This window comes from Pituophis catenifer, unplaced genomic scaffold (genome assembly GCF_029215685.1).
Source record: "Pituophis catenifer annectens isolate HBS135680 unplaced genomic scaffold, rPitCat1.0.hap2 SCAF_13, whole genome shotgun sequence".
Lineage (NCBI taxonomy): Eukaryota > Metazoa > Chordata > Lepidosauria > Squamata > Colubridae > Pituophis > Pituophis catenifer.
This window is the reverse complement of record NW_027256893.1, coordinates 3,056,712-3,083,131: the sequence shown is the minus strand read 5'-3', so window position 1 is coordinate 3,083,131 and position 26,420 is coordinate 3,056,712. Positions and strand designations below refer to the sequence as shown.

At 46.8% G+C, this 26,420-nt stretch overlaps 1 protein-coding gene across 1 annotated transcript in view; it reads right to left on the bottom strand.

Moving 5' to 3' along the window:
• Positions 1-26,420, bottom strand: part of PEPD (peptidase D) — a 192,202-nt gene that overhangs the window by 28,687 nt on the left and 137,095 nt on the right. Inside the window, exons 10-11 of the mRNA XM_070952901.1 lie at positions 23,076-23,144; positions 11,747-11,824 (exon numbers count right to left, since the gene is read on the bottom strand). Of these exons, the coding sequence (XP_070809002.1) occupies positions 11,747-11,824; positions 23,076-23,144 (147 nt within the window). The remainder of the gene's footprint in view (positions 1-11,746; positions 11,825-23,075; positions 23,145-26,420) is intronic.

Genomic DNA, 26,420 nt, shown 5'->3' with positions numbered 1-26,420 from the left:
GGGTGGTGGTGGTAGGGCTGCAACACCACAGCTCCCCCCCCCAACTTCTATGAGCTTCCTTTTCCTTCCTTTTCCTTTTCCTTCCTTCCTTGGTACACAGGCATCAGGAGGCCCCCAGAGAGATATTTATCTAGTGACCCAATAATTGGGGGCATTCCTGCAGTGGTAAGGGACACCCCAAAGCATCCGTGGTAGCCCAAGAACTATTCCAAAAGTGGGGAAGAGGACTTAAGAGTTGAAATGGGCCATTTTCTCCAAGCCAGTGCTCTCCAATCCCCACATGCCTCCAAAGGCCTGCACCTTTGGCCTCTCTTTCTCTGGGTTACTCCTACGCCCCCAACATAGCCCAAATAACCATCAAACGCTAACTGTATTGGCTGAACTCAACTTAAAATATCTAAAATATCTATTCAACTCAGCTTGAAATGTTGTTCCACTGATTCAGTTAGGTGTCAAACTCGAATTCATTGAGGGACCACATCAGGGTTGTGTCTGACTTCAGGGGGGCCAGGGTGGGTGTGGCCAAAGTGGGCGTGACCTGCTTGATGTCACTGTCGGGGCCGCCTGTGACAACCCGAGTGCTCTGCCAGTGAAAACGGGCTCCCGAGCTCCGTTTCCAGCTGCGACGGCCTCCTGCAACCCTCTGCCAGGGGAAAATGGAGCTCGCGGGAGGGGGGGGGCTGGTGTTCCTGTGCGTGGCCCTCATGAGTGACCCTCACGAGCTCAGTTTTCACTGGCAGAGGGATGCAGGAGACAGTGGCAGCCAGAAACAGAGCTCGGGAGCCCGTTTTTCCTGGCAGAGGCACCGCGGGCTGGTCCCTCACTGTTTCCAGGGTGACTCCCCGGGCCAAATCAAAGCATCCTGTGGGTCAGATTCGGCCCACAGATCTCGAGTTTGACACCCCTGAGTTAGAAAATCAGAGGCCCCACTCCGGTGACCATTTTCATTGGTACGCAGGTAGAAGAACGCTCGATTGGTTGTCTTCAATGCAACGCAGCTGCCACCGCTACCAATTCCAGCTAGAACGGCAACTTGCCTATGAATTCTGCCCATTTCAAGACCAGAAGGTGCCCAACAGGAAAGGGCTGGTGGACCCCTTTTGCTCGTGCTGAATAATTCAGCAGCCAAGAGTGATCTGCGTGCATCTGACCTCCAGGGCTTGGTTATTTCCCATATGCATTTATGCCCTGTGCAAATACATGCGTGGTGTGGAACTCCAAGTTATGAAACTCCTGCAGCCTTTCATCGGTCGGCCTTAGGTGAGAAATGAGACGCCACGAGGGTTTGCTGATTTTGGAAGCAACATGGACATCCTGTGAGAATTCTCTGCGTAGCAGATGGAGAGTTAAAATTAAAAATGAAAATGGTGTTGAAATACTGCATGATCCGAACAGGCTTGGGAGCCAACTGGGGGCACCGTAGCAACGGCTGTCATTCGTTCCGGGGACTTTCAGGAGCTGGCCTGGGAGTGGCAACCAGTTTGGCCTATCTTTCCCCTGGACATCTGTGCTGGAGTCCCGGCACCCGGGCTAGAACATTTTGCTCCCGGTGCACTGATCAAACAATTGGAGATTAAAGTCCCAGGGCAAAAGTCTTTCTTTTGATGATTGCCTTTTACTGTAAATAGCACCATGCCTACACCGTGTATGCAAAAGGTCATCGCTTCCATTCCTGCCATGAATGGGAGACACAGCACACAAAGCATTGAATTCCATTCCTGGAACACTGAACGAGTTGTCTTTGGCGCGGGACCAAGCTATGATGTGCTGTGACTTAAACAGGCCGGCTTCAAAGGCAAAGGTGCTTATCGGGCTCCTGAAACCAAGGAGGATGTCAACTCTGAAGCTGGCCTGACTGAGGCCATCTTGGAGGCTTCAGTGTTACCACAATGGAGATGGGGGTTAGGGAGAGGGGAATAGAGATAGCTCTGTGTGTGTGTGTGTGTGTGTGTGTGTGTGTGTGTGTGTGTGTTCGTAGCCAAAACAAAATAGTTTCCTCCTCTGAAGAGAGGAGGAGTGAAGTTGCCAAGCAGCCGGACAGCACGTTGATTGGACCATGTGACTGATTGTTTGGAAAAGGGGGGGGAGGACTTTTACTTTTGATTAGGTGAAAACTGTGGGAACTGTTAGAGTCAGTTTTCACCAGTCTGAGCCAATATGATATATATCCAATAAAACTGTTCTTTAAGGAATCTACCTGCTTTGGAGTTCTGTTTGCTATGGGTATATTATTTGGAACCCTGCCTTTGAGTGCAGGAACCAGATGTCTGGTCCCCAGGGAAGGCTGGTTTCACAAGCCAACTTTTGACCAACAGAGAGAGCAAGTCTGGTTTTCAGAGACGATCTCAGACTATATCCATGTTTTCCAATGGCATTTGCTCCTAACTGAAAGCTCCTTGCAAAATCCTTTGGGCTCAGCCCTTTCCAAGCCATCCAGGGTGAGATTTAAGTCCAAGTACCTAGAACGGAGTCTGGGGGGAGAAAAACTGGTGCTGGAGTTTTTCAGGAGCCATCGCTTTGACCATTCCGCCTTTCTGTTAGATCAGAAATGGGGAACAATGGCCCCTTTATGACTTGTGGACTTCAACTCCCAGAATTCCCGAGTCGGCGTGGCTGGCTCAGGAATTCTGGGGCTTGAAGTTTACAAGTCATAAAAGGCCATTGTTCCCAACCACTAAGTTAGATCATGCTGAGTTGCGCCTATGTTGGCTGGAAGAAGTAGTGGGTTTCAATTCCGGTTGCTACCGGTTTGCTCGCAGGTGCGCAGGTGCTCACGCATGTGATGCTTCTGCACACGCGCAGAGATGTCCAGGTGGGTGGGCGGAGCCTCCCGCCGCTGCCACCAGTTCGCCTGATCTGGGACAAACCAGTAGCAACCCACCATTGGCTGAAAGCAACACATTACTTTTATGTCCTCATTGTATCAGTGGGCTGCCATGGAAACGGGGGAGGGGGAGTTTTTAAGAGGAAACAACTCTCTCTTAACGCTCCCCAATAGGAGCATTTGAGGATCTAACAGTAAAATGTAGGGTGTGGGAGCAGTTCTGTAATTGTTCTGTGAGGGTTAAAATTGCAAAGGGTTGTGGAGAAACCTTAAACTTCATGCTGCAAATCCACAGTGGGGCCTGCAGACGGATTCACTGGGCACCCTGAACAGGGAGGAAATATTTTGTCAGTTGACCAAGGGTGCCATGAAGGTGGGATGTGGGGGGGGGGAAGGAAGAAGCCAATGTGGACTCCTGAGAAGAGAAGAGAAGAGAAGAGGAGAGGAGAGGAGGGGAGGGGAGGGGAGGGAAGAGAAGGGGAGAGGAGTGGAGAGGAGAGGAGAGAAGGGAAGGGAAGGGAAGGGAAGGGAAGGGAAGGGAAGGGAAGGGAAGGGGAGAGGAGTGGAGAGGAGAGGAGAGGAGAGGAGAGGAGAGAAGAGGAGGGAAGGGAAGGGAAGGGAAGGGAAGGGGAGAGGAGGGAAGGGAAGGGGAGAGGAGGGGAGGGAAGAGGAGAGGAGGGGAGGGGAGGGGAAGGGAAGGGAAGAGAAGAGAAGAGAAGAGAAGAGAAGAGAAGAGAAGAGAAGAGAAGAGAAGAGAAGAGAAGAGAAGAGGAGGAGAGGAGAGGAGAGGAGAGGAGAGGAGAGGAGAGGAGAGGAGAGGAGAGGAGAGAAGAGAAGAGAAGAGAAGAGAAGAGAAGAGAAGAGAAGAGAAGAGAAGAGAAGAGAAGAGAAGAGAAGAGAAGAGAAGAGAAGAGAAGAGAAGAGAGAGAAGAGAAGAAGAGGAGGGAAGAGAGGAGAGGAGGGAAGGGAAGGGAAGGGGAGGGGAGGGGAGGGAAGAGGAGAGGAGAGGAGAGGAGAGAGGAGGGGAGGGGAGGGGAGGGAAGGGAAGGGAAAGGAAGAGAAGAGGAGGGGAGGGAAGGGGAGGGGAGGGGAGGGAAGGGAAAGGAAGAGAAGAGGAGGGGAGGGGAGGGGAGGGAAGAGGAGAGGAGAGGAGAGAGGAGGGGAGGGGAGGGGAGGGAAGGGAAGGGAAAGGAAGAGAAGAGGAGGGGAGGGAAGGGGAGGGGAGGGGAGGGGAGGGAAGGGAAAGGAAGAGAAGAGGAGGGGAGGGGAGGGGAGGGAAGGGAAAAGGAGAGGAGAGGAGGGAAGGGGAGGGAAGAGAAGAGAAGAGAAGAGGAGAGAAGAGAAGAGGAGGGGAGGGGAGGGGAGAGGAGAGGAGAGGAGGGAAGGGAAGGGAAGGGAAGGGAAGAGGAGGGGAAGGGAAGGGAAGGGGAGGGGAGAGGAGGGAAGGGAAGAGAGAGGAGAAGAGAGAAGAGGAGAGGAGAGAAGAGAGAAGAGGAGAGGAGAGGAGAGGAGAGGAGAGGAGAGGAGAGGAGAGGAGAGGAGAAAAGAGAAGGGAGGGGAGGGGAGAGGAGAGGAGGGGAGGGGAGAGGAGAGGAGAGGAGAGGAGGGAAGGGAAGGGAAGAGAAGAGAGAGGGGAGGGGAGGGGGGAGGGGAGGGGAGAGGAGAGGAGAGGAGAGGAGAGGAGAGAAGAGAAGAGATGAGGAGAGAGGGAGGGGAGGGGAGGGGAGAGGGAGGGGGAGGGGAGAGGAGAGGAGAGGAGAGGAGAGGAGAGAAGAGAAGAGAAGAGAAGAGAAGAGAGAGAGAAGAGAAGAGAAGAGAAGAGAAGAGAAGAGAAGAGAAGAGAAGAGAAGAGAGAGAGAAGAAGGTTGGCAGAAGCTGGGACAAGTAACGGGAGCTCACCCCGTTATGCCACATTAGGGATTTGAACTGCTGAACTGCCGACCTTTCGATCGACAAGCTCAGCATCTTAGCCACTGAGCCACCGTGTCCCTAGAGTCCCCATCTTTAGATTTGTTAAATATTAGATTTGTTCATCAAATGATTTTTTTCCCTTGAATTTAAACTTCCCAGATGAAAGGAAGTTGCAGCATTTATTCCAAGAAAAAAAAAAACATTTTATTTTTTTTCAAAAGAGAAAAGAGAGGAATATACTTAAAGAACCTATTGCAAAGTAGTGGAAAAACTGAATAAAAACGGGCCTTGACATTAATATAAAGAAAAGAAACAGTTGCTTTGAAAGGAAACCTTTTAAAAAGAAAGGAAGTTATTTTACGCTCACCACGAGATGGCAGAATCTAGGAAAGTATCTGGGAACTTTTTCTTAGGTACATCTAGAAATTATATCCATTTTGCCCAGAGACAAAGACAGCACGCTGTTGGGTACAAAATGCCAGGAAGCCTCACCCGGAACTTCCTTCCATATATCATAAAGACAAGACTGTCATAATCTCAGGATCATATTTTTTCCCCCAAAAAAACCCAGCACAGAATCCTGGCTGCACCTTATTCATTAGACCAGTGTTTCTCAACCTAGCAACTTTAAGATATGTGGATTTCAACTCCCAGAATTCCCCCAGCCAGCTATGCTGCAATAGACCACACTTTCCAAAGAAGCCAGCAATGTCGTTTGCCAAGGTTGCCTCCTCAGGTTTATCTGTGGCACATGGGTAACCCTGGATGGGAAAATAGGTTTTTTACAAACACCCAGGGGAGGGGGGAAATCCTCCGAGAATAAAACCACAGGGTTGGAAGGTACTAGAATGACTCTCCAGGCGACCCCATCTGATCTGGCTCAGCATAATCGAGCAAGATATGCGGAGTTGGCGTTTCTTATCCATCCCTCAACCCGATGAGTCAGCGTAGAGATGAAAAAGAAATGTTTTCATTTTCCAAGGCGACACTGCCCTCCTCCGGAGAAAGAAACCACCGCATGGGGACTCCAGAGCCACCTTGTGTGCAATGTGAGAATAAAGAAGGCATGTCTGTCTCTCTGTGTGTATGTTTCTGTGTGGGTGTTGCTTCCAAGTATTTTTGCAGCCGTCGATGTGCCTTGAGCTCCGCCAAGTCAGAAAACTGGATCGCGCTATCTAGACTTGACCAAGCAAAAAAGCTGCATGATTTTAATACACACACAAAAAGGAGTTGAATAACTAAATTTCAGCTGCAGAGGGATATCCTGCTTACTCCTTAGCAGCAGCCTGTTGCTGCTGCAGCCCCAGCCATCAATCTTCGATTCTTGTGGCAAGCTACCCTTAGCAAGGGAGAACGTGAAGAAGCAGAGCCTGGAGCCATCCTCCTCTCTGCCAGCCCATCAGGAGGGAGGGAGGGAGGGAGGCACAAGGCTCAGCTCTGGGTGGGCAGAGCAGCTACTACTCAGGGTGCCTGGAGGGGAGGGAACTGACCCAAGGGGAAACGGGTGAGGCTTGATGGAAGGGAGGAAGCCCTCTTCTTGGATTAATTGCGTCAAAAGGGGCGTGCATAAGTGCACCAGCGTGCCTACCGTCCCTGTCCTAATATTCCTTTTTATTTACTCTTTTCATGTATTCAAATTATGTTTATACTTTTACCTGTTATTTTATATATGCTTGACAAACTTATGATTATGATTATGAGAGGTGCGCAGGTAACACCCAGTGTGTCCTTGTCTCAGGTACGCAGCGCTCCTGGCGACTGGTGGGTCAGGAAGCCTTAAGGAGGTTGGTCCTCTTAGATCTGCAGCCTTGGCTTCCCTGCTGCTATTAATACTTGAATTTACAGTTAATGAACAGGTAAAAGCAGGTAACAGCAGGAGAGGTAAAATACTCTTTTCTGCCCTCTTCCTCTTCAAACCCCCCAGCAAACGTGTGGGCGAGTGTGTGGTACTCTACAGCAGGGGTCTCCAAACTTGGCAACTTTCAGCCTGGCGGACTTATCTATTAGTATAGATTTATAAAAATCTATAAAAGGGGCAGGATTCAATCCAACAGCTGGCAGTTGCTGACCTCTTTGCAGCTTTTCAATCCAGCTGGATTTTAGGCAGTGGTTTTGCTACGATCCAATTTACTTAAAAAAGAAAAGACCAGAGTCTTTGTTTGAGCCAGGAGGAACGGATGCGGTCTGGTATCCGGATTTACAACTCCCTGGCCCTTAAAAGTACCTTCCGGTGCTGTGGCATCCGAGCGGATTGTGACGGGGACCATTCCGTCGTCACACGTCGGTCTCGATGCGCAACCGTTCCAGGCGCTGCACGTTGCGTTTGACGGTGTTGCGGTTGGTGATTTCCTGGGCGCAGGCTTAAAGTTGCCAAGGTTGGAGACCCCTGCTCTACAGCACTGTGGATTAAATGCCACTTCATAATTGACCTCTCAAGATGTGCAGAACCTGCTGAGAACTGCACACTTTGCATCCCATAATACTACTAATGAGTAATAATGCTAATAAAAAGCTGCTTGAGCACCAAGACCCGAGGAGGCAATAAACAGTTCTTTAAAAGCCAAACCTAAATAAAGCGCGAACGTGTTTCCCCAGCAATATTAATATTCTGCGACAAAAGAAAATGCTTTTCAACAACAGCAGCAAAAGACCGTCGGCTTCAGGCCAGGAAAACCTACCAAACCTAGCTTAACACAATGTTGAATTTTCTCCCGAATGCATTGATCAAAAGCAAACAAAGGACAGGAAATACACAAAAAAAGCAGGCCGGGCATCGAGAAAGAGTCCCCCGTGGGCAATTTTCAAAATGTGCTGCATTTTATCTCCCTCCATACTTCCAACAGCTCCGTGCAGAAGCCATCTTTTTATCTTGGGCTTGGAGGAATCATTTGCTCCCTCTTGAGCACAGGAGGAGGAGCTCCGTGCACCCATTTGGAAAGACACAAACGAAGAGCCATCATCCACCCCAACCCACCGGCCTGAAATGATACCTACCAGGAAATGTCAGACCTGCCACCCACTGCAACGGCCCTGCTTAGCTAGATGCCAGGCTGTCCTGAGAAATGGGGAGAGGGAGCTGCAAGGGGACGGACGGACAAAGGAGGGATAGAGGAAAGGAAAGCAAAAGTCTTCATGCTGTCCTGGCTGAGGAATTCTGGGACTTGAAGTCCACAAGTCGTAAAGCTGCCAAGGTTGGAGACCCCTGAGCTATACCATCTCACATAAGTGACTGTCTAGACTCTTCTTGAAAACCTCCAGGGATGGAGCACCCACGATTTCTGGTGGCAAGCTGTTCCACTGATTAATTGTCCTGTTAGGAAGTTTCTCCTTAATTCCAGGTTGCTTCTCTATCACTACCTAACGGAATGCAAGCCCGGGTAGCTGTGGACAAAATATGTAGTTTGAATACTATTGGAGACTTATTGATAACCCGAGGGCGGGGGGGAGGGCGGGAACCCAAAGGGGAATGTTAACTCTATGCTTTGGGCACGAAACGCCAGATTTGGTTTTGCTGCATTGTAACCGCTTGGCTTTAGTAAAGTAGACTTTCGCTAGATATGAGTTTGAGAGCCATTCTTCTCTAATTGACCAAGTGGGAACGGCTGACACCCAGACTCAATTATTGTTGGGAGGGCAGCCGTTGTGCAACCCCTCGGCAACTCCCAAAAGGTACCAGTCCGTGTTGGGTTTGAGCTGAAGATGCATCTAAAAATCCCTGTAGCACTTCCTAACTGTTAGGAAGTTGCTCCTTAATTCCAGGTTGCTTCTCTCCTTGGTTAGTTTCCATCCATTGTTTCTTGTCCTGCCCTCTGATGCTTTGGAGAATAATTTGACCCCCCTCTTCTTTGTGGCAGCCCCTCAAATACTGGAATCCTGCTATCATGTCGCCCCTAATTCTTCTTTTCTTTAGAAGAAGAATTAGAGTAGAAGAACTTGAGAGACTCCTCTAGCCAAATCGGTGCAATAGACAGGTGAGACATCAGCTATTCTCTTTTATGAAAGGGCTGGGGGCGGGGGGGGGGGGTGCAGGGGAACTTGCAAGCCACGAGCTCTATAATTCGTATTTCAAAAGTGACAAGCTCTGGCTTTTGCAGCTGGAAAAAAAAAATACATTTCTGACCTGAGAAGTTTGATATTTGGAGGATCATAAAGAGAACAAGGAGAGCTGCTGCAAAAGGTCTTCGTTTTGTAGCTGGGCACAACGTGACACTCGTTTGTGTTCCCTCGGATTGCTTTGGGAACCCTCTTCCCTAACCAGGCAACCCTGATATTGGTGGGAGGATTCTGTGACCCCAGCCGGTAGGCCAGACAAGCAAAGGCAGCTGCAGAAATTGATGTGCAGGAGCAGAAAACATAGAATTAACCTTTCCTCTTTTTCTGCAGCAGGCCCTGCATGCCCCCAATTTCTATTTGGGAGTCAGTGATCTGACCATAGAAGAAGAGGAAGGAGCCTCCAGTAACAATTCTTCACAGAAGCAAGTTAAAGCTGCATTTGCACCTGGGAACGTCACAAGACAGGCTGGAGAAGGAGCAGCCATTTATCTCACCGGAGAAAAGCCTGACCTTAGTTGAGACCAGACCACCTGGTGACCCTTTTGGAGATATTTCCTCACCTAAGCAGATAAAGCAAATGACCACAGCAGGCAGAAAAGCAAAGGGAGCAGGAGCGACTTCCGCTCAGCTTCCCCAGTGACTTCGCTTGTGGGAAGCTGGCAGGGAGGGGTCGACAACAACTCGCCACGACAAACTTGCCACAGCCATCTTACCTCAGCCAACTTACTGCGGCCAACTCGCTGCGGGGCAAGAGTTACACTAATATCAAAGAAATAGTCAAATAGAATCATTAAAGAAAGGATGCCAAAGAAAAGACAAAATGTGAATGACAAAAATTAAAATTATTTTAAAAATTATTTTAAATCAGGGGGTGTCAAACTCAAAGCCCGCGGGGTGCTTAGATCTGACCTGTGGGACCACTCTGAAAACAGTGAAGGACTGGCCTGCAGTGCCTCTGCCAGTGAAAAGGGCGCTTGGGAGGGCCACGTGCAGCCCTCCTGAGCTTCGTTTTCACTGGCAGAGGGTTGCAGGAAGCCGTCACAGCTGAAAACGGAGCTTGGGAGACCATTTTCCCCGGTAGAGTGCTCGGGCCCCTGACAAGAGTGACGTTGAGCTGGCACCGCCCCCTAGGTCAAACATAGTCCTGATGCAGCCCTTAATAAAATCGAGTTCAACAACAATTGTTTTATTGATTGATTGATTGATTGATTGATTGATTGATTGATTCGATTTATATATGCCGCCCTTCTCCGGAGACTCAGGGCGGCTTACAATGCGTTAAGCATTCACCATACCTCACCATACCCCGAGGCCCTCCGGAAGCAGGAAACAGCCTGTTTCCCTACTTCTGGTGGGCCCAGAAGGCCCAAAAATTAGCTGGCACGCATGCACGCACTGGAACTGAGATCACATGCCCACTGATATGGCTATGTGTGCCACCTGTGGCGCACATGACATAAGTTCGCCATCACGGGCTTCATGGCTCACTCTGAAAATGGCCATTTGATGCCACGAGCCTGTGAAATTTGAGGAAACAGCAGGATATCTGTATATCTCACCCAAGGCCTACCAAAAGTTCTATCCCTTCTTTTAGTACCAAAATAGCATTTATTTAACTTGTTCGTGTGCAAAGAAGAGCAACTAAGATGATTAAAGGCCTGGAGGCTAAAACATAGGAAGTATTGGTCAGTGTAGACATATGAACGGTTGCAGGATTTGGGTTTGGCTAGTCTAGAGAAAAGAAGAATTAGGGGAGACATGATAGCAGTATTTCAGTATTTGAGGTGCTGCCACAAAGAATAGGGGGGGTCAAATTATTCTCCAAAGCATCAGAGGGCAGGACAAGAAACAATGGATGGAAACTTATCAAGGAGAGAAGCAACCTGGAACTAAGGAGAAACTTCCTAACAATGTGGACAATTAAACAGTGGAACAGCTGCCTTCAGAAATCACTGGAGGTTTTTAAGAGACTAGACAGTCACTTATCTGAAATAGTATGGGTTCTCCTGCTTGAGCAGGAGGCTGGACTAGAAGACCTCCAAGGTCCCTTCCAGCTCTATTCTGATTGATTGATTGATTGATTGATTGATTGATTGATTGATTGATTTACACATGATTATCATGTGGCCTTGAGATTTACTAGGCCCAAAAAAGGTACTTGTGACCCGCATTTGAAGTTCCAATGGTGGCCCACTCTCCACAGTCATAGTATTGCATTTTGGGCACGCAGCAGCTGGCCCAGATTTAGAGCTATTTCTGACCATGATTTACAACTTTTTTTTTTTGCCAGAAATCAGTCTTTACGTATGGTTCCTGACTTATGGAAAATCGGTTTTGCTTAACGATTACCACACTTGCTTAACAACCGCCACAAGAAAGGTCATAAAATTGGGTGCTTTCATATGATAACCCTTTTAACAATCCTAATTCTAGGCTCAATTATGGCCCTAAGTTGAAGACTCTCTGTACATGAGAATTTTTGAGCCTTCTCAATGCCATTCACACCAAATATTTTAATCTTTATTATGTTTCCCTTCAGCATGAAGGGAAAGATGAGATATAAATAAAAACTTTAGAACAGCTTTTGCATATATTACCAGAGTTCAGAAGAGGAGAATATGCATCTAATCCCAGTTCCACAAGAAAACAAGATCTGGATTTCTTTTGTCAAACAACAACAACAAAGGCACAAACTCAAAAAACAAGATTTTTGTTAGGATTGTAAAAATATACTTGATCATATACAGGCCTAATACCTGCAAAAACATTAATAGCCGACCATGATTTTCTACAAGAAGACCAGGGAAGGAAGACAGTTGATAAATTAGAGAATATAAACTAAAAATTATGAACAGTTAAAATCTATGCAGCTGTTGTTGCTGCTGCAAAATTGCATTCCTTGTAAGATTTTCTTCTAAATATGGATTGAAAGGTTAGGACAAAAAGACTTTCACTCACCAGAGATCTCCATCTTCAATAGTTTTATCATTTGGTGCTCCAGCATGGCCGTAGTGCAAAACCGAGCTGTTATCGCCACTGAAATAACAATACAGATTATAAATGATACAGTATGTGCATTATCAATGTAGAATGAAAAAGTTATTGCATACTAAAAATCTCTAAAAAAAATTACATATTGCAAAAAATAAACATACAATTTATGCACTTTTTCTAGTGCTTGGTGAAATTATTAGTCCTGAATTGTATAATTTGATCTCTTAAATGGACAATCTCGACATTAAAGCAGAGGAAAAGAGGGCAGGAGGGAAATACCAGGAAGCCTTCCTTTAGGTCATGTGGCCAGCATGATGTCACGGAGCACTGTTTCTCCCAAGTGGTACCTATTTATCTACTCGCACTGGCATGCTTCCAAACTGCTAGGTGGGTAGGAGCTAGGCCAGAGGTGGGGAGTGATGGCCTTTTCCCCCACCCCTGAGCTAGGTGAAGACGGGTGCTCAACCCATTGTGTGAAGCTTGTGTCTCGAACTTAGGCTGTCGGGTTTTCAGCCAACAAGCTGAGTGTCTTTTTTGATGGTTTGTTTGGAGTTTCTACTCCATCAACTGAAGAACTGGTTAAACTCAGTGCATGTAAAGCTGGGACGAAATGAGAGTGATTGAGCCCTGCCAAAGGCTCTTGCTTGGATAAACATTATTAGAGGACCAAATTATGTACTATTATACTAGGGCTGATTACTTGCCAGAGAATAAACAGGTTGGAAGCGAATGGTCTCATATGTAAGAGACTGTTGCAGCAGAACTCTGAGTTCCAAAGGCAAAATGCTCGCATGGCCTGAGACTTAGAACTTCCTCCAAAGATTAGTTTTATCCCAACAGGAAACAGATGGCTGCTTGTGGGCCACTCACAATGATGTCACATTGCCTTTGATGGTCTGATCACCCTGTTCTACCCTTCTTGGAAGCCTGCCCACATCTGGACTAAATCAGGAATGGACAACCTGTTAGCCCTCGGAAGCAGTGTCCGGCAGCAAAATTCCCTGCTGTTTGAGGATGGGAGACACACCAAATTGGGTGTTAGCCCCAAATAGACTTACATGAGTAGCTATACATTTTGGAGAATACGGTGCTGAACTCTGAAGCTGTAAAACCAACACTTCAGGGTGAAACTTATTTTAAGTTGTTCTGTACTACTTTAAAAAAAATCTCTGGAAGTCAAATATCTGGCATAAGAGGAGAAATGTTTGAGCTTGAATCTCCCTGTCTTTTATCTACAAGAAGACAGTTTTTGTTTCTTAAGAATGCATTCTCCCAACTCCATCAGCACTGTGGTCTTACCCCACGATCTGCACATAAGAGAAGACCAGGCCTCTAGCCAGCCTACTCTGGAGAAGGACTTTTCCACAAAAGGGCTCAGTGGTAGTAGTGCTCAGGTGATGGGGATCTTAAGCGGGAAAGATACAGCTTTATATACAGCTTTACAGTGCTTTCCAGCCCTCTCTAAGCGGTTTAAAGAGGCACCCTCTTGCCCCAACAATTTGGGCCCTCATTTTACCCACCTCGGAAGGTTGGAAGGCTGAGTCAACCTTAAGCTGGTCAGGATTGAACTCTAGGTTGGGGGCAGAGTTTGCCTGCAATACTGCATTCTAATCACTGTGCATCATGGATGGATGGATGGATGGATGGATGGATGGATGGATGGATGGATGGGTGGGTGGGTGGGTTGACACTCAGTTGACACTGAGTCAACCTTGAGTCTGGTGAAATTCGAACTGCCAAATTGCAGGCAGCCGGCAGTCAGCAGAAGTAGTCTGCAGTACTGCATTCTAACCACTGTGCCACCAGGGCTCTTGCTTTCAATCTGGCACGGGTCCACTATCTCTGCTTGGACTGTCACACTGAGTAAGGCCACCCCAAATCTGAAGCATTTGTTCAACCTTTGTTCAAAGATGACTCAGCCTTCCATCCTTCCGAGGTGGGTAAAATGAGGACCCAGATTGTAGGGCTGGCTCTGTAAACTGCTTAGAGAGGGCTGCAAAACACTGTAAAGTGGTATATAAATCTAAGTGCTATTGCTATTGAATCTGGGTACTGCACCGTTTTAACCTAATATCTTCTCTGTAAAAGTCTTAACAATCTTTCCCAACAGTTCCTGCTAGCCATTTCAACCCCAATTAAATCCAGAGAAAACTAGGAGCCAGTCTCCCGCCCCCCCCCCCTTTAAGAGCTCAACGGCAAGAGGGAAATGGATGTGGCTGAATTCAAAAGCAATTAATGAGGAAGCATCACTTGGCCAGTTATAGTACAACAGACACATTGGCATCTCAATTAAAGGCAACGTTTTCCAGATTGCTTTAATTCTGGACAAAGAAGTTCTTAAAAAAAAGGGCTTACAGAAAAAAGGTTAAAGGGGTTTTACAAATTACTAGTTTACAAATTAACTTTCCAAGAAAAGTGGGAGAACTTGTGGGCTGCATAAGAAAAATTCCAAAGGTTTAATTGCTCCCCAAGATCCACATTTCCTGAACAAACAAGCAAAACGTTTCTGCCACTGTTTTGCTCATGCATTTTTCATCCAGGATCCACTGAGAAATATTGTTTTGCTGCTTTGTCTGGGTTGGCTTAAAAAAAATCATTTAGATTGCCTCCCTAAAGCAAACGCATGTGCGCCCATCTGCAAGCACACTATAAATGCCAAGGCAATTTAGCAGACAAGGAGTATTGCAGGGGTCTGCTAATGAAGAAAAAAAGCCCCCTGCATTTTAGAGAGCAAGTAAACTTTGGAGAATCTGAACTAGGCATCCTGACATAAGGTAAATTCCCATTACAGAACTAGAATGAGCTAAATGTTTAGGAAGTAATTCAATACATTAATATGCCAATGAAGTTTGAGCATCTGTGAGGTGGACAATTTGGAAGTCAGCTGCAGGATCAATCGGAATAGAGCTGGAAGGGACCCTGGAGGTCTTCTAGTCCAGCCCTCTGCTCAAGCAGGAGGTCCTATATCATTTCAGATAGGAAGCTGTCTAATCTCTTCTTAAAAACCTCCAGTTTTAAGTTTATGGGGTGACCACAATTTCTGAAGGCCAGCTGTTCCACTGGTTAATTATTCTCAGTTTTACTAGGTTTCTCCTTAATTCCAGGTTGCTTCTCTCTTTGAATAGTTTCCAACCATTGTTTCTTGTCCTGCCCTCTGGGGCTTTGGAGAATAATTTGACCCCCTCTTCTTTGCAGCAGCCTCTCAAATACTGGAATACTGCTATCATGTCCCCCCTAGTCCTTCTTTTCTCTAGACTAGCCAAATCTACTTCTTCATATGTTTTCGTCTCCGGGCCTTTAATCATCCTAGTTACTCTTCTTTGCACTTTTTCCAAAGTCTCAACATCTTTTTTATAATGTGTTGACCAAAACTAGATGCAGTATTCCAGGTGTGGCTTTACTAGGGTTTTATACAGAAGTACTAATACCCCACATGATGTTGATTCTATGCCTCTGTTTATGCAACCAAGGATTGTATTAGCTCACAGGAAGATTTTTCTCCCATAAGGAGCATCTGCTGTCCACAAAAAGAACACAATTCTTTCATTAATATGCCCGATTTGATCTTCTGAATATTGTGGCCTTTGATTCACAAAAGACCTCTATTTATCCACTTTTTAAATCTGCAATGAGCCAACACACTCAAAATTCTCAGCTAGTCGGAGTTATTAAAGAATGAAAGATCATGCTCCCTGCTTGGTAGCAAGACCTCTTGCAAATTAAAGAATGGCGGGAGGAGGAAATTGAGAAGGAAAAAACCTCCTTCGTGAAACACTGAGAAATGAAGGCTTTGGAGAAGCATTAAATTTTAAAAAGGGGGATCTATGTTGTAAACAAAACCATATTTAGCCTGACTCATACGGTGGCACAAGCAAGGTTAAAATGAAAAGAAAATGTACTTTACCAAGCATCTTTGAAATAGGAAGAGGAAGCAATATATTTTTAAAGAAAATCCACATGCATCCAGAATTGAATCCTGAACAAGATGATGAGGGGACAGGAGGCTAAAACATACGATGAATGGTTGCAGGAACTGGGCCTGGCTAGTCTAATGAAGAGAAGGACCAGGGGAGACATGATAGCAGTGCTCTAATATTTGAGGGGCTGCCATAGAGAGGAGGGGATGTCAAGCTATTTTCTGAAGCACCCGAAGGCCAGACTAGGAACAATGGATGGAAACTGATCAAGGAGAGATTCAACCTGGAAATAAGGAAAAATTTCCTGACAGTGAGAACAATCAATCCATGGAACAGAAGTTGCCTTCGGAAGTTGTGGGAGCTTCCTCACTGGAGGCTTTCAAGGGGAGACTGAACTGCCATTTGTCAGAAATGGTGTAGGGTCTTCTGCTTGGGCAGGGGGTTGGACTAGATGATCTACAAGGTCCCTTCAAACTCTGTTAATGTGTGTGTGTGTGTGTGTGTGTGTGTGTGTGTGTGTGTGTGTTAACAAGAGAGGATCCTGCATGGCTAAAATATTCTTGTAATTAAACTTCCAGAGTCCTTTCTTGGAAGTAACCTCCTCCAACTTCTTCAAACATGTTGGACTTCCTTTCCCTGGTTTGTCAGCCTCTGTCTAATGCCAGGTTGGGAAAGGGCAAATGAATGAGAGAAGATTCAAAATGGATTCCAAAGTCCATCCAACGACTCCTCTGCCTCCCTCGACTCATCCCTGAAGCAGCCACTCCTGACATCGATCCAATCTCTCACAAGGCCTTTGTCTGAGGGCTGCTAAATCCCATACAGATTCCACGCAGGATCCTGCATCAGGAGACTGGTGTCCGATGGGCTGCAGGGCACATATTGTACTCACAGTGCCCTGGCTAGTCTTAAGACCATCATGACTTAAGAATTAGGGAATTCTTGGAAACCGCTTTTGGACTTTGTGCTTGGGGGGGGGGGGGAATGAAGCTTTGATTTTGGGTTTGGCCAATTAGGTAGGTTGGTTGTTATAGAAATAGCTAGTATGTACAGATAGTCCTTGACTTACAACAGTTCGCTTAGTGACCGTTCAAAATTACAATGGCACTGAAAAAAGGGACATGGCCATTTTTCACACTTATGACCTTTGCAGCATCCCCATGGTCACATGATTTACATTCTGGACAGCTGGACAACCGACTCACATTTATGATGGTTACAGTCAATGGTGGAATTCAAATTTTTTTACTATCGGTTCTGTGGGCGTGGCTTGGTGGGCGTGGCAGGGGAAGGATATTGCAAAATCCCCATTCCCACCCCACTCTGAGGCCATCCAGAGGTGGTATTTGCCAGTTCTCTGAAATTTACTCAAAATTTCTGCTACCAGTTCTCTAGAACCTGTCAGAACCTGTCTTTATGTATATAAATCAATATTAGAACTATATGTATAAATGTCAAATTGAAGTAAGGGACAAAAATGGATATGTAAGAAATGTTTACTGATGTGAAACTGTTGAAAAGAAGAAAATTGAAAAAAAATCTTTTTTCTTTTTTTAAAACTGTTTAATAAAAATTATTTTTAAAAAAGAGAGAGAGAAACTGGGCAGTCACCTGTCTGAAATGGTACAGGGTTTCCTGCCTGAGCAGGGGGTTGGACTAGAAGACCTCCAAGGTCCCTTCCAACTTCTCTTCTCTTCTCTTCTCTTCTCTTCTCTTCTCTTCTCTTCTCTTCTCTTCTCTTCTCTTCTCTTCCGATTCTACTCTACTCTATTCCTGTATTATTATTATTTAAAAGCAAAAAGCTGAGGTTTCATGTTATTCCCTCATTATCTTTATTTTTCCTTCTATTTCTGTATTTCATATTTTGATAAACTAATAAAATATTTAAATCAGCAATTATGAATTAGAAAGTTAAAACTATCAGTCTGCATCGTAAATAGATTTCCAGTAGCATGATGGTGAAGAGGCACATAGAGGATTGCAACAGTTTTCATACAGCTGAAGTCCCAACTGGTCTGAAATAAATTATACCAGCGATCTTTGAACCACTGCAACCTGTGTGCGGATTTCTCTGTGCCAACATGCCAGCTTCTCTACAAAACTGTGCATGCAGTAGTTTTGTAAAGAACTGGGCACAGAGGCACATTTTCAAAGAAGGCAGAAATTGTTTACTGCACCATAAATTAAGTGAGAAGGGGGAAAGGGCTCTCTTTTCTCTTTTTCTGGTTTTATTTATTTCTACAGGACTTGGCAACTGTACATAAAGCCCTTGCCAGCCAATTTTGGCTCTGTTTTACCAGGTAGCATTCCTCTCAGTCCGAGACGTATCTAGATTCGTTCCAGTCGGGCTTCAGGCCCGGGTACAGCACGGAAACGGCATTGGTCGCATTGGTAGATGATCTCTGGAGGGCTCAGGACAGGGGATGATCCTCTGTCCTGGTCCTGTTAGATCTCTCAGCGGCTTTTGATACCATTGACCATGGTATCATGCTGCACCGGTTGGAAGAGTTAGGGGTGGGAGGCACTATGTTGCGGTGGTTCTCCTCCTTTCTCTCTGACCAGTCGCAGTCTGTGTTGACAGGGGGGGCAGAGGTCGACCCCGAGGACCCTCATATGCGGGGTGCCGCAAGGGTCGGTCCTCTCGCCCCTCCTGTTCAACATTTATGTGAAGCCGCTGGGCGAGATCATCCGTGGTTTCGGGGTGAAGTACCACCAGTACGCTGATGACACCCAGCTGTACGTCTCCACCCCAGATGACCCCAACGATGCCCTTGAAGTGATGTCCCGGTGCCTGGAGGCCGTGCGGATCTGGATGGGGAGGAATAGGCTCAGACTCAACCCATCCAAGACCGAGTGGCTGTGGTTTCCGACGTCCCGATATAGTCAGTTGGCGCCATCACTGACTATTGGGGGCAAATCATCGGCCCCCACGGAGAGGGTGCGCAACTTGGGCATCCTCCTGGATTCACGGCTGTTTTTAGAAGAGCACTTGATGGCCGTGACCAGGAGGATTTTTCATCAGGTTCGCCTTTCTGGATCGGGACTCCTTACGCACGGTCACTCATGCCCTCGTCACCTCCCGCCTGGACTATTGTAACGCTCTCTACATGGGGCTCCCCTTGAGGAGCACCCGGAGGCTCCAGCTGGCGCAGAGTGCAGCCGCGCGGGTGGTAATGGGAGTGACATGGCGTTCCCATGTAACACCCCTCCTGCGCGAGCTGCACTGGCTCCTGGTGGTCTTCCGGGTGCGCTTCAAGGTTTTGGTTACCACCTTTAAAGCGCTCCATGGCTCAGGACCTGGGTACTTGCGGGACCGCCTACTACCACCAATAGCCTCCCATCGGCCGGTACGCTCTCATAGAGAGGGGCTCCTCCGGATGCCGTCGGCCAAACAATGTCGACTGGTGGCGCCCAGGGGGAGAGCCTTCTCTGTGGGGGCACCCATTATCTGGAACGAGCTCCCCCCAGAGATACGGAGGATCCCGGATCTGCGCACCTTCTGCCGCGCTTTAAAGACCTTTTTATTTCACCAGGCAGGCCTGGCCTAACTTTCTCCCTCTTTTTAAACATTTTTAATTTTTAATTTTTTAGTATTTTTAATATTCAAAGTTAAATTTGTTTTAAATTGATTGCGGTTTTAAATTTGTCTGGGCCAAATTATTTAATTCGATTTTATCTCTGCTTTTTAAATTTGGTATATATGTATTTTATTGTTGACTGTTCACTGCCCTGAGTCCTTCGGGAGTAGGGCGGTATACAAATCAAATAAAATGAAAAATGAATGAAAATGAGACCTTGGTGGCCCCTTTTGTTGCAATCCTGTGCTTTCTCAGAGGTCCTCATTAGTCTTATCTTGCCAGAGACCAAATCTGCCCAGCAGCTGAAATTTGCAACAGCACCTTCCTCCTCATCTGATCTCCTCTTCTACCCAACCCAACCAGAGAACAAGATCAGCTTTTAGGCAGGGTTCAGCACCATCCAAAATAACAATAGCAATCACACTAAAGACTTATATACCGCTTCATAGTGCTTTACAGCCCTCTCTAATAGACAGAGTCAGCCTCTTGCCCCCAACAATTTGGTTCCTCATTTTATCGACCTCAGAAGGATGGAAGGCTGAGTCAACGTTGAGGATCGAACTGCTGGCAGTCAACAGAATCAGCCTGCAATGCTGCCTTCTAACCACTGCGCCACCATGGCTCTTTCCAAATCCCATGTCCATTTTTAAATAGCAGGATAAATCAAAGGCTCTTCTTAATTCCATCTGTGTTGGTGGACTTTGGCTACAACCAGTTATGACAGCAATTTCTATTCCATCTAATTGCACACGAGTGCTGAAACAATGGAAGAGAAATGTTTGGGGCACTTCTGCCTCCCAGCCTCTCTCTTCCTTTTCACTGAGCTGGTGCATCAAGTGGCAGGACCAATTCAGTGGTGGGTTGCTCCTGGTTCTGTCCGGTTCTTTAGAACCGGTAGTAAAAGCGGTGGGAGGTTCCGCCCCCACCCCACCCCCGGATATCATAATTGACGATCCACCCCTGGGCCAATCCACAGCAAACAAGGGCTTTTTTCTGCCCCATCTTCACATTGTCATGGCAACCCACCCAGGAAAGTTGGGGGTACAATTCTCAAATTCTTTAACATGTTGGGGGAAGAGACAGAAGAAGGAAAGGGGAGTGCAGACTAGCCATTGGAAAGCACATCACTGCCCCATAAGGTCAGGTAGGGGGCGCAGGTGGGCACACTACTCTATTCCTTCTCCCTGGAAAGATGAATGGCAAGAGAAACAGCTTCTCCTCCCCCCCCCCACCCTCACCCTCGGTAGCTGTTCCAAAGGAAGCTTGGAAGCTCCTGGGGTAGGGCTGGCTCTAAAATAAGCCAAGCTGTTTCCCATCATTTCGATAGAAAGTGTGGCTTTTCACGTAGCCAATCCAGGGCAGGCCAAGCAAACCCGCCCACTTCTAATTTGCACTAAGAGGATGTTTTATACGGAATTCGGCTAATCAATTAACCCCAGATTAAATATGCATGAAAGGATTTCAGCGCTTGATGGCTGCTGAGCCATCTCGGCACTTCCCCTAATTTTGCCAGCACGACTTCTTTTATTTTTAATGAAGACTCTTTAAGTCCCATTTCCTTCTTGCTGGAAATATTGATCAGCGAGATGTTATTTTTATTGAGCCAACTTAGCAGCTTTATGACGGCACAAGTTTTAGTTCAGCTCAGCTCTCTGCCAGGAACCAGGGCAACCATTAATAAGGTGCTCCCCAGAAGCTGCTCAGCGGATGGATGGCCTTCTGTTGTGCCGTGTGACGGGTTATGGTTGAATCCCACCATATTTTAGAAAGATAACCCTCCCTCCCCAAAAAGGAGCCACGTATGATGACTGAACACACCTGGAGAAAGAGCTCCAGTGCCGGGTCTTTTCGTAACCCCCAGCCCTTTCTACAGCCCCCCCAAGCACCAATCCAAAACTGATAGCATGTTTCCATTGTGAGTTGGGAAACACACCTACATCCTGTAAACCCCAAAAGATGTTTTGAAGAATTGACCTTGCAAAGAGAGTCTCACAAATCCCCCACCCCAGCTAAAGCCCAAGAAAAAAGAATCAGCAGGTCCCAGCTCAGCTGATCCACATCACAGCCTTAACTACTAGGACCCTCAGCCGGCCAAAGTTTGCCCACCCTTTGCCACACATGGGGGGGTGGATGAAAACCAGCCCTGGTTTCTGAACAATGAAATGGTACTTCTGAACTGGCTCTTCTGACCCAGCTCCCCAAACATGCCAAACCCTCTGTATTTAAACCAATGATTCCTTTATTAGGAGCGCCAGCAGCCCCGGCAAACAGTTTCTCTCTCACCGCAGGCTAACAAGTCTGTCCAGCAGGGAGATGAATAGTTGTCTGCCATATCTATTCATCTCTGCCCTCTGCCTTTTATCCCCAGAGCCAGGGTGGGGCTTTGTTAGCAGCAGTGGCTCTTCCATCCCAAGGACCGGCCCATAGATTTCCACTGCTCTCCTCTCCTCTGCCTTCTGTGCATCCACGTGTCAGGCATTGGACCCAGCTGTTCCTCCTCTTCCTCATCTGCCACCTCCAGACCTGGGGGCTGTTGACTCTCCATCTGTGGGCTGACGGACGGCCCAGGCTCCACCTCTGTCTCTCTCTCTCTCTGTGCCAGCTCCATTCCCTCTTCCCCCTCGGAGCTCACAGGTTGCCCTGATGCTGACCCTAACTCCCACGCCTCCTCCTTCTCCTCTGATTCAACTGCTGGAGGGGCACAACACTGGCAGGTAGGTGTTATCACTTGGACACACATACAGTAAATTCTATTTTGTAATAGCCACAGACCACAGGAAAGGTGGAGGAAGAAACTTGGAAGATTTATAGAAAAGGCACAAATGGTAACATTTCTGGATTCTGGGCCTAAGGATATTCTTGTTGGTATCCCTTAGGGAGAGGTCCCCAACCCCAGGCCCACTATTGGGCCTTGAGCCTTTCAGCTGGGCCGCAGAAGTGGTGGGTGAGTACACACATCTTCACATGTGCAAGCAGTGGGTGAGCGCATGCACGCGTGCTCCATTTGCATGAGCGGCATCTGCGTGGCCCCAACACTTGTGCAAATGGAGCTGTGCGTACGCACTTGCCCACGTGTACAGAACCAACCCCTCTTTTCCCCTGCAACGCTGGTCCGCAAAGCCAAAAAGGTCGGGGAACTCTGCCTTAGAGTCAAGAGTGCAGCAGCTCTCTAATATGGCAGCGGTCACCCCAGTGTCAACCCTGAAGCTGACCTAGCCAAGGCCACACTGGAGCTGGGGGATAAGGGAGGGGGGAGCAGAGATAGCTGAGGTTCTGTAGCCAAAACAAAATAATTTCTCCTGGGAACCAAGGACATTCCCACAGGTGACCAGAGAGAGAGGAGGAGTGAAGTTACCTGGCAACCGGATGGCATCTTGATTGGACCATGTGACTGATTGTTTGGGGAAGGGGGAAAACTTTTACTTTTAATCAGGTGAAAACCACAGGAACATTCAGAGTCGGTTTTCACCAGATCTGTGCCAATATGGTATGTGCAATAAAGCTATTCTTTGAGGAACCTACCTGCCTTGGAGTTCTGTTTGCTATGGGAGTATTGCTTGGAACCCTGACACCCAGCTCTCTGTATGGCTGTGCCAGATTAGGCTACTCCAAGGTCTTCCGTTTTTATGGGCCTCACTCAATAAACCTTCCCTTGTTTTCGTTTTTCACCGAAGCATTCGATCTAGGCATGCTAAATAACCTGCACTTAATTTAAAAGCTTCCCTATTGTTGTGTACAAGCTCCACATTCATCCCACGCTTTGGGAAATCAATGCCGCCCCCCCTCCCAATGCTTTACCTGCCACAGATGCAGGTGTAGGAAGTGTGCCGCATTCCTCCTTGTTTGTAGCAGTAGTGCTGGAACAGGCTGAAAACCAAGAAAGCAGAGAATTAATCATTTGTCCAGAAGCTGCAGAGCACTATCTCAAGAAAGGCAGCCCCCATTTATCTCGTGCTACTCAGTTTTTTTAGCGCAAACTCCCCATCTCCTCCATACAGATTTTAACTCACAAGAAGTCTGTAGGAAAAAGAGCACACACATACACATACACATACACATACGCATACGCATACGCATACACACACCAACACCAGGAAGAAAAAAGCCTCAGACACTTGGGAAGGTGGGCAGGTGGACTGATCCCTTCATTCTTAAGGCTTATGTGGCTCTGAACTACAGGCAGTCCTTGACTTACAATAGTCCATTTAGTGACCGTTTGAAGTTACACTGAAAAAAGTGACTTATGACCGTTTTTCACACAATCAACTGTGGCAGCATCTCCATGGTCAAAATTCAAACAACTGACTCATATTTATGACGGTTGCAGTGCCTTGGGGTCATGTGATCATCTTTTGCGACCTTCTGACAGGCAAAGTCCTTGGGAAGCCAGATTCACTTAACAACCGTGTGACTAATTTAACAACTGCAATGATTCACTTAACATTAACTTATTGTTTGGCTGTGCACCGCCCTGAGTCCTTCGGGAGTAGGGCGGTATAGAAATAAAATAAAATAAATAAATAAATAAACAACCATGGCAAGAAAGGTCGTAAAATAGGGCAAAATTCATTTAACAAATGTTTCACTTAGCAACATAAATTTTGGGCTCAATTGTGGTCCTAAATCGAGGACTACCTCGATTTAGGACTACAATTAATCCATTTGACTCCCTGACACTTATAATACCAGAAGCAAAACATCATCTAAGTCAGAGGTCTCTAACCTTGGCAACTTTAAGCCTGGAGGATTTCAATTCCCAGAATTTCCCAAAGCTGGCTGGGGAATTCTGGGAGTTGAAGTCCGCCAGGCTTAAAGCTTTGCTGGCTGGGGAATTCTGGGAGTTGGAGTCTGTCAGGCTTAAAGGTGCCAAGGTTGGAGACCCCTGATCTAACCATTAAAAGCAAAATCCTCCCCCCAAACCAGAAGGCCCAATACAGAAAGGGCTGCTTCGCCACACCCAAGGCAAGGCCAGATGCAGGAGCACAAGGTCACTGCTGGCACAGCATCTTCTGGGAAGCCAGCTTTTATCTTAGCAGGTTATGCAAACCATGGGATTTATTTTAGGGGTTCTGTTCAGACACTGCGCGTGATATGAACACGGCTCTTGTGTTTTGTCAGCTCAGGATCAGAGTTCAGTGAGTTTCTTGAACCCGGGCAGAAAAAAAAAAGAGTATTTCATCTTTGCAAGTCTGAGAAGCAATGTACTAAAGAAGAAACCGCCTTTCTCAGCATGAAAATTTATGCATGGAATTACTTGCTACCACATGCCGGGGTGGGAAAATAGCATACATGGGTTGAAAAGGTAGAGACACAGACCAACCTTAACTTTCACACCCATCAAACATTACTTATAAATATATCTTAGTCAAGGCTGTGGTGTTCCCAGTTGCAATGTCTGGCTGTGAAAGTTGGACCATAAAGAAGGCTGAGCACCAAAGAATGGAGGCCTTTGAACTCTGGTGCTGGAGAAGACTCCTGCGAGTCCCTTGGACTGCAAGACGATCCAACCGGTCAGTCCTAGAGGAGACCCTCACTGCTCTTTAGAAGGCCAGATCCTGAAGAGGAAACTCAAATAGTTTGGCCACCTAATGAGAAGGAAGGACTCCCTGGAGAAGAGCCCAATGCTGGGAAAGATTGAGGGCAAAAGAAGAATGGGACGGCAGAGAACGAGGTGGCTGGATGGAGTCCCTGAAACAGTCAGCATGAGCTTCAATGGACTCCAGAGGATGGTAGAGGACAGGAAGGCGTGGAGGAATGTTGTCCATGGGGTCGCGATAGGTTGGACATGACTTTGCAACTAACAACAACAACAATATATCTTATATTTATATTGTTTTTTTCCAGTCCAAGATGAAAGCTCACATTCTCACCTAACCATGGAGCTTCCTGTGTGACCCAACCTACCTCCCAAGATGAATAAATTAGGAGACACTGTTGTGAATCACAATTTGGAAGGGCTACTGAGGCTATGGAGGGCAGCTATAGGGTTATAAGCTAAAACATCTTGGCTAGATTGTTGTCTACCTTCTACTTGAAGATGTCCAATGAAGGAGATTCCAACATTTTTCTGGGAAATATCATTCACTGTCAAATTAAGGAATCTAGTTATTTAAAATAGAACAAAACAAAAGCTACCCTTCCTTAAGCCAAATGGTCGTTTTCTACTATGAGCTCTGGAAGGATAGGGGGAGTGAATCTTGATCATCTTCAGTGCAATATATTTGATAAGTGTCATCTACTCCCCCAGGTCTTCTCTTCTCAACTCATTCTCTTCCTTTCATTCCTTTTCATTGAGGGTTGTCCCTGATCACCCTTGTTGTCTCTATGGGGAATTCTGAAAGTCTGAACCCAGAACTGAACCGGTACGATCAAAGCAAAATAAAAGGGAATGAAATGACAGCTCTTAGGATGAAAATGTAGGATATAAATGTACCAAATGTATACACAGCAATGTCCATCCCGGAACACGGCTTCAGAGAGAGAGAGAGAAAGAGAGAGAGAGAGAGATGAAGGAAATTTTCCATCCAGACCCTGGGAAGCCCATGGGAAAACAACCTATAGGTCTTCAGACAGACACTATGGAACAGCAACTCCCAATATCTCTTGCTTGCCACACATGGAGAGAGTTGAGTTCCACATCTGGAGAACCATGAGGTCCTAGGAGTAGAATAAGTCCTAATCTGCTTGGCTCAGATTTAGGAAGTCTCCTACACCATGTGCCTTCAAACTTGGCCTTGAAATATTGAGCTGAGTCATCAGCCATCTTCAATGTAGATGCTATGATAGTGAAAACAATTCCAGATGTAGCATTTTTTCCAATGAGCAAATGTTATGTTAGGCATATGTTTTTGAGAGATCTAGTGACCAAATAACCTGCAGGGGCTACCCTCACCTAGAAACTGACTGGGAGCCAGTGCAGCTCATGGAGTAATGGAGTCCCATGGGGTCACCCAGGTACACCCATAACTGCTTTTGCTGACACATTCTGGACCGGTGACTGCTTTCTAGTGGTCTTCAGGGGGCAGCCTCGTGTAAAGCACATGGCAGTCATCCATTTGGGAGGTGGCTGAGGCATGGATGATTGTGACTGGCATTTCCTGATCCAGGAACAGGCACAACTGGCCACAAGACAAATCAAGCAAA